Genomic DNA, 10,148 nt, shown 5'->3' with positions numbered 1-10,148 from the left:
TTGCCTAGCAAGCCCAAGGCCCTGGGTTCGGTCCTCAGCTCCGAAAAAACTTAAAAAGATATTGCTTTTAGGCTTCTGCATCAAGTTTCTCTTAAAATATGGAATATTAATGATTTAACTTGAGTACTGAGCTTTTGAGTTCCCCCCTAAGGTACGGTCTCACCCTGATCCCTGTACTGTTGGATCGGGATTGAAGGTCGGGCTCTGTTCTCAGTGCCAGAGGGGAACCTCTTCGCGTGTTTTCTCCCCCATAATGGGAAGTGACTAGAAACAAGCTCTTGAGAGTTTAATACTTTTCCTGCTCTGGCCACATCAGTTCAACACCCAGACTTAAAAATCGAGGAGCCCTGAGGGTAGGGAGGGAAACACGAGAGACTTCCGGGATCTGACCTACTGATTGGCTGATACAAAAATCACTCAAGCAGGAACCTATCAAAAGGCAACGGCAACGGCGTACGTCATCAGCAAGCGGCAAGCTTTACGTAAAGTAAGCTTCTTTCTAATTGGCTCACTTCTCCAAGAGCAACTGAAACAGCATAGAGGATTCGCGTTTCTTCAAATCGAGACTTCCGGCATCTGAAGGGAGAAGGAAGACTGGAGAATTTGTTAAGCTTTTGAGGGTTGGATTTTTCTGGGGGCGTGGTCCTAGTAAAATGGAGGCGTGGCTTTCTTGGGGGCGGGGTTATTTTGGAAATGCTGGTGAAGTATCAGAGTTGAACTTTGTAAGCGAGCGGGGAGGCGAGGCTTGGGGCGGGGCTACAGTGATGGGCGGGAACAGAGGAGCGTCTCCGGCGGGCTGCACGACCTGCGCTCAGCCACTAAGGAGTCACTGTTAGCTGTTCTGCCGGCGGGTTGCTCTTCTCAGCCATGGCTCCTCGCTGCTGGCGCTGGTGGAGCTGGTCCGCGTGGCCTGGGGTTCGGCCGCTTCCCTCCAGGAGCACTCCGAGTAGGAGCAGGGCTCTTGGGGCTGCACTAGGGCGAGGGGAGGCCTGTGATCAAGAGTGGGGTTCCGAGCGGACCTGAGGCAAGGCTGGAGAGGGGCAAAGCTGAAGGTGTCTGCTCTTGCGGGAGAAATGGGAGTGGTGTAGAAGGGAGGTTCTGTGCGGTGAGATATAAGACGTCCTGGGTAAGACGGGTCAGTAAAGGCTAAAAGGATAGACCAGGAGGTCCTTATGTGAGATACGAGGTGAATGGAAGTGACAGGCAAATCTGAGGTGAGGATATGAACAATAATAGAGTTCTGTGGGGGAAAAGGGGATAGGAAAAAGCAAGATAGAAACGTGATGGGGATATGAAGACGTGAGATCACACAGGGAACCTCACAAGAAAAATGAAGTGCTGTGCAGGACAGCTTCGGGGGATAAGGAGGTCGGGAAGATTATCGTTATTGTTCATGGGTGAGGCATGGGGTTCTGGATAAAGACAGCTCTGGCATTCAGATGAAATGGTGAAGCTTTGAGGAACAGAACAAGGAAGATGCAGGTGAGGTTGAAGGGCAAACTGCAATTGGACAGAATTGGCTTGGGGTGGTAGAAGACTGTTGATTTGACCTTGCTGTCCCTTGCTCTGCCTAGCCCCTGGCTTCTGCAAGAAGTTCTCCACACAGGAGACAACCCCTCAGATCTGTGTGGTCGGCAGTGGCCCAGCTGGCTTCTACACAGCCCAACACTTGTTGAAGGTAAGTCAGTCCCTCCCCCCAGGTTCCTTTCACACCGCACCGTTCATTTCTTGCCCCAATTCTGGGGGCCCTTTGGTTTGCCTGACAAGGAAGGGGCTTCCGACTCACGTAGGCTGTGTCCCTCCTACCTGATTCCACAGGTATATTTGAGGGTCCCTAGGACCTCAACTGTGAGAGAAATGTATTTGTCCCATGGATGATGGTCAGGGACAGATGGGCAGCTGTCCCCTGCTTTGCAGGGAAGTCTTTCCAGTCTTTAGCCTCCCCTTATCAGAATGCTTCTTCATCTCCTGCATTTTACATTCCAAGGCCATCTTGCCTGCAGCTTTGAGCCCTCCCCCAACCCCAGCCCTCCCACCCAGCCCCAGCTCTCTCCACAGACACAGTCCTCCCCACAGCCACAGCCCTCCCTATGCCCATTTTTTTTCCCATTAAAGGCCAAGGTCTCAAATCTTTCAGTATTAGTCTTGCCAGACAGGACGTCAAGGCTGCCAGATGTACTGGAAGCTCTATCTCAGACCTTAAAGCAAAAGAGGAAGGGGGCAGGGCCTGCAGAGAAGGCTCCATGGTTAGGAGTGTTTGCTGCCTCACAGAGGACCACAGGATGGGAATTGGGTTCCCAGCACCCACACAGTGGCTTAAAACTCAGCTCCAGGGAACCCAGGGTCTTCCTCTGGCCTCTGCTTGGCCCTTTATTCTTGCACATGTGCAACCTACATAACTAAAACCAGGAAGTATTTTTAAAAAGTAAGGGATACTGAATTCGACTGAGAGGAGACAATGTCTGAACTTTAGAGGGGCTTGTAATACCAGCAGGACAGAAGAAAGGACAATGATTATATTGATAACATATGCAGATATTTGAAAGGCAGGGTGACCCAGTGGCCTGGGTTACCTGGGGCTGACACTAGGAGGGTGTCATGGAGACCTCTGGCTGAGAAATGACCCATGCTTGACTTCCTCAGCTACCTACACTAACATGCATGGGTCAGCGTGACCAGAAGCTGTCCCCCAGAGAATGCACATTTGAGATGCACTACATGTGGGCTTCCGCAAGCTTGTGCAAGCTCGCTGGCCCCAAGATGAGTCAGCCTGGAGTGAAAGGCCACTGATGAACGACAGCCTGGGCTCTGGGATGGAAACTCAGGAGTTCTCAGGGTTGTGGTGGGTAGGTGGGTGGTGTGGTTGGTGTCAGGGAGGGTGAGGGAATAGAACCTAGAAGGCAGGTTTCTTGGTATCTTCTCAGCGGGTCAGGTCTTGACCTGCAGGCATGAGGGTGTACTTATAGAGCTGTCATTCTAGCTGGAGGTTTACAAGGTATTTTAGAACTTAGGCTAGGGGTGGCCGCTAGCCCAGCCTAGAGAGGTGTCTAAACTGCCTTTCACGGAGCATGTGAGAACAGAATAGCAGGAGTGCCTCAGGAATGAGGAGTTATGAGGACAAAGGCCAGAGGAAGGAGAGTGGCCCCTTAAGCATCATTCCCAGAGCCTATTCCAGAAGGCCACTGAGTATATGAGGGGTGAAGAGGTGAGAGCTAGGGTGAGAGCCCAGATCACAGGGTACCTAGAAACCACTGACCACATTGTAGACTTGAGTGGCTTTCTTGGAGCAATTCCCTATTCCCTGATGGAGAGGTTTTATTCAAATAAGCATTTCTGGACCCAGCTCAGATTTAACCAAACTCTATGACTGGGACTCTCAGAATCAGCAATTTTAAGCCAACACCCTGGGAGGAGATCTTGACACTCACAGATATAGAAAACAGGCCTCAGTGAGTCAGCTCAAGTAAATGGGAGAGGGAGGATGTCTTAGCGGTTAAGAGTGCACACTGCTCTTAAAGAAGTTTTGAGTTTGGTTCCTAGCACTCACAACAGCTGGCTCGCAACCATCTGTAACTCCAGGGGCTCTGAACCCGTCTTCTGGTCTCTTCAGGTGCCTGTACTTACGTGCATATGCTACACACACAAACAGATAACTTTAAAAAAAAACATATTTAAGGAAGGAAAAACAAGGAAGCCTCCATTGGGGATTGAACACGGGGCCTCATGGGTGATAGATGGGCTACTCCCCCAGCCCACTTCTCACTGGGAATGCTCACTCTGATGGGTAGACCTACTCAGGGCTGTTTGCCCAGAGAGCAAGAGAGTGGAGGGGAAGGATGTGGACTGAATAGATCAGGGTAAAGGGGAGGCCGAGGGCTGCAGCCGGAGCTCCAGAGGTGGGGATGAAAGGGACATGGAAATACAGGGGGAAAGGGCAGGGGACAAGGAATGGGCTTCGATGTACGGAGTCAGGCATCCTGGATCTCAGATGGGGAAAGAGATAGGGTGAGAGGAGGGGAAGGGGAGACCTACAAGATTTGAGGTCCCAGGAGGGAGTAGGTAAGACCTCCCTAGGACATGGTGGGTGTGTGTTCAGGAGGAACCGGGGACCCCAGAGCAGGGGTGCTTCGGGGACTGTCCGTCTTAGGGAAGGAGCCAGAGAAACACCAGTTGGCAGGAGGAGGGGGGGGGTTGGAAGATGGGTCTGCGTGAGATCAGGGCTACTGTGGAGGTATGGTGGGAGAAAACCCTGTGTCCGGGAGGCGGGAGGGAGTGGAAGATGGAGATGGTGAGACGAGGTTGTGTCAGGGATGACCAGCAGGCTAAGCAGTTTGAACCCTGTCCTGTGACCCTGGGAAACAAGAAAAGCCACAGCCGCATGGCTCCTGAGTGAGTCCACTGTGAAAGCCACAGCCGTAAGGCTCCTGAGTGAGTCCACTGTGTCCTCACTCTGGGGGAGCCGCAGGCTGAGCTCTTGACTCACTCAGCCTTTAGTGTGATCCAGAGGGACCGGCGTTCTACTGCACAGAACCTTTCCCCCATGACGCAGCAGTTAGTGGTGGGACTGGGCTTGGCTCCGGGGCTGTGGACTTCGTGGCTACAATTCTCCATGAGCTCTCCTTAGCTCCATCCATCGCTTCAGATTCCACGGAGTCTGAGAGATAAGATTTGGGAGGTCACTTAGGGGCTGACCGAGGGCAAAAAGGCAGATGGCGCCCGAGAGGGGCTAGACTTGGGGCAGGCAGTGGAGTACAAGGAAACAGATTTGGACGAAGGCCAGGGGAGATAGGCAGGAACTCATCCACCTTGAGTCCTTCTGAGCTGGGTGGAGGAGGTCAGGGCAAGGTCGGTGTTACCCTGACTACTCTTTTCCATGACTCACCCAAGGCCTCCCCGTTCACAGAGAAGGAGGCTGAGGCTCAGGGTTGCATCTGACCTTCTGTCTTGGGAAGGGTGGCCCTGTAGGGGCCCAGCCTCCCCTTTGAACCCACCAGCTGTGTTTCTTCCCCAGCACCACACCCGGGCCCACGTAGACATCTATGAGAAGCAGCTCGTCCCCTTCGGCCTGGTGCGCTTTGGTGTGGCACCTGACCATCCTGAAGTAAAGGTGGGTGTCGCCTGGTGTGGAGGGTGGAATTGGAGACAATAAAGATGAGGGTAGAGAGGCTCCCTGACATAATAGAACGACCCTTGGCTGTCTGTGTGATGGGACCCAGGCTCCATTCTGGGGATCAGGGGTGACAATGGGACTGGCACGCTCCCTACCTTCTAACGTCCCTCTCCTCATGCTGCATGACAGAATGTCATCAACACATTTACACAGACAGCCCGCTCAGACCGCTGTGCCTTCCGGGGCAATGTGGTGGTGGGCAGGGACGTGTCCGTTCCAGAGCTTCGGGAAGCCTACCATGCTGTGGTTCTGGTGAGTGCCTATGTGGAGGGGTGCGGCTATGAGAAGAGGGGCTACAGGGAGGCAGGTGCCTGGTACTGAGGCCTTGGGCATGCATGGGTGGTGGCTGCATCTTTCCCCAGAGTTATGGAGCCGAGGACCACCAACCCCTGGAAATTCCTGGCGAGGAGCTGCCTGGAGTGGTCTCAGCCCGGGCCTTTGTGGGCTGGTACAATGGGCTTCCTGAGAACCAGAAGGTGAGTTTGAGGGACAACCCTGCTGCTTCCGGATGGAGTCAGAACATCCCCAAGGTATTAGATTTTGAGATCAAGGCAGTGAGGAGAAGGCTGAGGTTGATGTGAGATGTCAATGACTGAGGCAGATCAGCTGTGGAGACCTGTGGGGCTGTGGGGAAAGGGAAGTGGGGTAGAGCGGACTGCCTAGGGCAGCCTGGGGCCACAGCAGACATGGCCTAAGGTGTCTGCAGATGAGGTTAGCCTAATTGGGACTGAGGATAGGGACCTTTCTCTTCCAGCTGGCTCCGGATCTGAGCTGTGACACGGCTGTGATTCTGGGGCAAGGGAATGTGGCTCTGGATGTGGCCCGGATCCTGCTGACCCCACCTGAGCACCTGGAGGTGAGGGGTCAGTCAGAGGCTGGAGGGATGGAGGTGGGCGCACACTGAGGAAAGAACGCCCCTGCCGGTGGGGGCTGGGGTGGAGTCTCTTCCCTCCCAACAGCCCAGTGCCTGTCTCCTGCAGGAGCCTAGGCAAGATAGATACCTTCACACCCCAGTGTACCCTGGGCACACACATTCTCCTGCTCTGGAACATCTGGACTGACCTCCTGCTAGTTAAGAATTTACATTCGGGGTTGGGGATTTAGCTCAGCGGTAGAGCGCCCTGGGTTCGGTCCCCAGCTCCGGAAAAAAAAAAAAAAGAATTTACATTCCTCCCACTTCTCATTCTTGGCTCAGCTAGTCCTTCTGCCAAGAGGTCTTCCAGGCTGTCCTGTGTGGGTGTCCCTTCTGTGATATGTGCTCAGCCACTAGTCCCCTTTACTTCCTTTCTGTAATCTTGCTTCACTTCTCTAGGTTTGCAATGATGAGATTCGATGAGTATCTCTCTCCCCACAAAATAAGAACATGTGAGCTTCCAAACTAGCCTGTTTAGCTCCCACAGACTGTTCTTGCCTCCTTAAGCCCCTAGTTCTCTTCCGGACACGTGATAGGCTGTCAGTAAAACCTTACACGGGGTGGAAGCCTTTGCTAAAGTACTGTTGCCTAGGGAGCCATTTGCAGGATTGGTATCAATGCTCTATGTGGCCACCAGGAGGAGCAGCAGTATAGTTTTTGGGCCCATGGCTTTCTCTGAATCAGAGTGAGGAGACCAACAAACCTCGAAAGCCCCCTTTTCCAAGTCAAGCCCTCCTTCCCCTTCTTTTTTTTTTTTTTTTTTTTTTTGGTTCTTTTTTTTCGGAGCTGGGGACTGAACCCAGGGCCTTGCACTTCCTAGGCAAGCGCTCTACCACTGAGCTAAATCCCCAACCCCTTCCCCTTCTTTTGAGTCGAGGTCAAATATATAGCCTTGGCTGTCCTGGAACTCACTGTGTTGGTCAGGCTGGCTTCGAGTTCACAGAGATACCCATGCCTCTGTCTCCTGTTCCGCTCTGCCTGGCCCTAAGAGCCTCCTCCTTTTGTGCCAGAAAACAGACATCACAGAGGTTGCACTGGGGGTCCTGAGGCAGAGTCGGGTGAAGACTGTGTGGATAGTGGGTCGGCGTGGACCCCTGCAAGTAGCCTTCACCATTAAGGTACTGGGTCCAGAAGGGGAGGAGCCAGGGTTCTAAGTAAAGGTTTCCTACTTCATGTATGTTGGAGTTTCTGCAGAGCCCTTGGGAGTAGCTGCTTCCCTGAATGGAACAGGGGAGGGGCAGGGCCAGAGGCTGTGGTCTTTCCCCACACTGCTGATAGTTTCTCCCACCAGGGCTGAACTCTGGTGGGTCTAGGAGTGCTCAGGGCTCTGGACCTGACCTTTTCCCCTTGCCCCACCCCCACCCTCAAGGAGCTTCGGGAGATGATTCAGTTGCCAGGAACCCAGCCCATTTTGGATCCTTCGGATTTCTTGGGCCTCCAGGACAGAATTAAGGGTGAGGGGCCAAGTCCAGTCCCCCCAGCTCACAGGAAGAGGATGTCTAAGGTTAAATAAGGCCTGGGGGAGGGTGACCAGAGGGACACTCCTGAAATATTCTATACTGCTGACAGATGTCCCCCGTCCAAGGAAACGGCTGACAGAGCTGCTGCTTCGGACAGCCACGGAGAAGCCAGGAGTGGAAGAGGCTGCCCGCCGGGCACTGGCCTCTCGGGCCTGGGGCCTCCGCTTTTTCCGAAGCCCCCAGCAGGTGCTACCCACCCCAGATGGTCGACGGGTAGCAGGCATCCGCCTGGCAGTTACCAGACTGGAGGTGAGTCTCATGTTACCCAGACTTCCCCTTTTTAGGAGTGCCCCATCCCATCCTGGTGTTACCCACATTCTCCCCAACAGGGTGTTGGTGAGTCCACACGGGCAGTGCCCACGGGAGATGTGGAGGACCTCCCTTGTGGGCTGCTGCTGAGCAGTGTTGGGTATAAGAGCCGTCCCATCGACCCCAGCGTGCCCTTTGACCCCAAGCTTGGAATCATCCCCAACACAGAGGGCCGGGTTGTGAATGCACCAGGTGAGACGGTGAGCGAAGGCGGGGCAGCTGAGTAGATGGGAGGCTGGAGTACCAGGACCACGCAGTCTACACTGATGTGGTCTAAGCAGGCCCAGTTGTAGAACGGAGCCCTCCCAAGCTCAGCCAAGCTGGGACATCATTCAGTAAAAGTCTGCCGAGGCCCTCCCTGGGCCGGTGCTGACGCTGTCGGGAGATCGCCCCCTGTCCTTGGGAAGCGTCATTTGGCTCACCCATCCTGTTCATCCACTCAGCAAATATTACTAAGCGTCTGCAGAACTGTGAGGAGCTCGTGTCCCCAGGGAAGGACTCTTCCACACGGAAGCTGAAGGAGGGAGAGGGGGTGTGGTAAAACAAGACTCTGTCATGGGCTGGGCGTGGTGACGTAATGACGTAAAGACGCACACCTGTGGTCCCAGGACTCCGAGGCCGAGGCAGGCAGATCTGTAGGCAGCCAACCTGGGCTACAGAGTTCCAGCACAGTCAGGGCTACACAGAAACCCTGTTTAGAAAAACCAAGACAGCGGCAACCACAACACACAGCTGTCATGGCGAGCCAGTTGAGCATAATGCTGTGAGGTCTCCCGGGAGACATGGAAGAATGTTTACATGTGTATGTGTGTATAGTTTGGAAAGCGGACTTGCCAGGCAGTGTTCAGCCGAGCTCTCTCTGTTGCCCCTGTCAGGCCTCTACTGCAGTGGCTGGGTGAAGAGGGGACCCACAGGTGTCATCACCACAACCATGACAGACAGCTTCCTCACCAGCCAGGTGCTGCTGAAGGACCTGAAGGCCGGGCTGCTGCCCTCTGGCCCCAGACCTGGCTATACAGCCATTCAAGCCCTGCTCAGTGATCGAGGTCGGAACCTAATGCTGAGGCCTAGGGGTGGGGGTGGGGTGGGAGTGGGGTGGGAGTGGGGGTGGGACGTGTGGTTTGTCTTCGGAACTTTACCCTTTGGGAGGAGGGCCCTAAGGGACTCAGAGGAGGTGACTGATGGCACTAGCTTGTCTTTCTATCCACCTCAGGGGTCCGGCCAGTCTCTTTCTCAGATTGGGAGAAGTTGGATGCTGAGGAAGTAGCTCGAGGCCAGGGCACTGGGAAACCAAGGGAGAAGCTGGTGGATCGAAGAGAGATGCTGCAGCTGCTGGGGCACTGAACCTGGGCCCCAGACCCCACCGTACAAGAAGAGCTGTGCTGGGTTGGCAGTTGGGTTACAGTGCTGACTGTCCTGGCTTGGAGGCCGACCTGTGGCCTTTCCAGGGCCCTCTGAGCTCTGCCTCAGTTAACCTCCCAGTGTGGGTTTAGGCCCAGGAGGGAACCTGAGCTAGGGATGGATGGAGGTACGGACAGACCCTACCCATCTTGTTTCCTTCCTGTCGGACGATGGTAGGCCTCTAGACTGGAACACAGTGGAAATAAAACAGACGTGCCTAAGACCCATGGTTGACGGCTACCTTTTTTTTTTTTTTTTTTTTTTTTTGGCGGGGGGGGGGGTCACTTTCTGGCCCCAGTTTGCCGGTGGCTGTCAGACGGAAGCGAGGAAACAGATCCCTGCTCAAGAGCCTCTTGGGGACCGCAGAGATGGGGGAGGGGCATGCACCTCCCCTCCCTTCCCTGTCTTTCCTCTGCTGCTTTGGCCTCTCAGTCTTCAGTTCACACTTCAGTCACTGGCGATAAGTCCCTTACAACTCTGTCCTGCTGACCTCACTGCCTGGTGCCCCCAGGACAGAGAAAAAGTGGCAAAAGAAGGTGTCCCACTCTGCCCCATCTCTCCTGGGTGCTGGCAGGCTTGGCTTGGCCCTCCAATCTCCACACACTCTGTCTGTGCCTTTCCATTTTCAAGCTTCCAGACAAATCCACAAACCTTTTCAAAAACTACTTCAGCCTACGGCAGTTTAAGGCCTCTTATGGCTGCAAGATGCAGACCTTACTTTATAAACTGAAAGAGCCTCGAAATTAACCGGCCCAAGGTCACACAGCTAGGGAACTGAGGGCTCAAACCCAGGGCTCCTGGCAACCTGGTGTTTTTCTCCGAGGTTGCTTTTGCT

At 54.2% G+C, this 10,148-nt stretch overlaps 1 protein-coding gene across 2 annotated transcripts; it reads left to right on the top strand.

Annotated features, from left to right (window-relative positions):
- Positions 1-793: 793 nt before the first annotated feature.
- On the top strand, positions 794-9,536 carry Fdxr (ferredoxin reductase). Of its 2 annotated transcripts, none has more exons than XM_087574571.1 (12): positions 794-1,482; positions 1,575-1,678; positions 5,012-5,107; positions 5,300-5,422; positions 5,533-5,646; positions 5,925-6,026; positions 7,094-7,201; positions 7,453-7,537; positions 7,653-7,852; positions 7,933-8,104; positions 8,788-8,958; positions 9,126-9,536. In XM_087574571.1, exons 8-12 carry the CDS (start codon positions 7,465-7,467, stop codon positions 9,254-9,256), a joined length of 747 nt encoding a protein of 248 aa, XP_087430697.1. In that variant the 5' UTR covers positions 794-1,482; positions 1,575-1,678; positions 5,012-5,107; positions 5,300-5,422; positions 5,533-5,646; positions 5,925-6,026; positions 7,094-7,201; positions 7,453-7,464; the 3' UTR covers positions 9,257-9,536. The 2 variants fall into 2 exon arrangements, with proteins under 2 accessions (XP_087430697.1, NP_077067.1); NM_024153.1 differs by having other exon boundaries at positions 846-946; positions 9,126-9,535.
- Positions 9,537-10,148: the final 612 nt, after the last annotated feature.

Source organism: Rattus norvegicus, chromosome 10, assembly GCF_021556685.1.
Source record: "Rattus norvegicus strain SHRSP/BbbUtx chromosome 10, alternate assembly SHRSP_T2T, whole genome shotgun sequence".
NCBI lineage: Eukaryota > Metazoa > Chordata > Mammalia > Rodentia > Muridae > Rattus > Rattus norvegicus.
The sequence above is the reverse complement of the archived record's forward strand: the minus strand, read 5'-3'. Positions and strand labels throughout refer to the sequence as shown.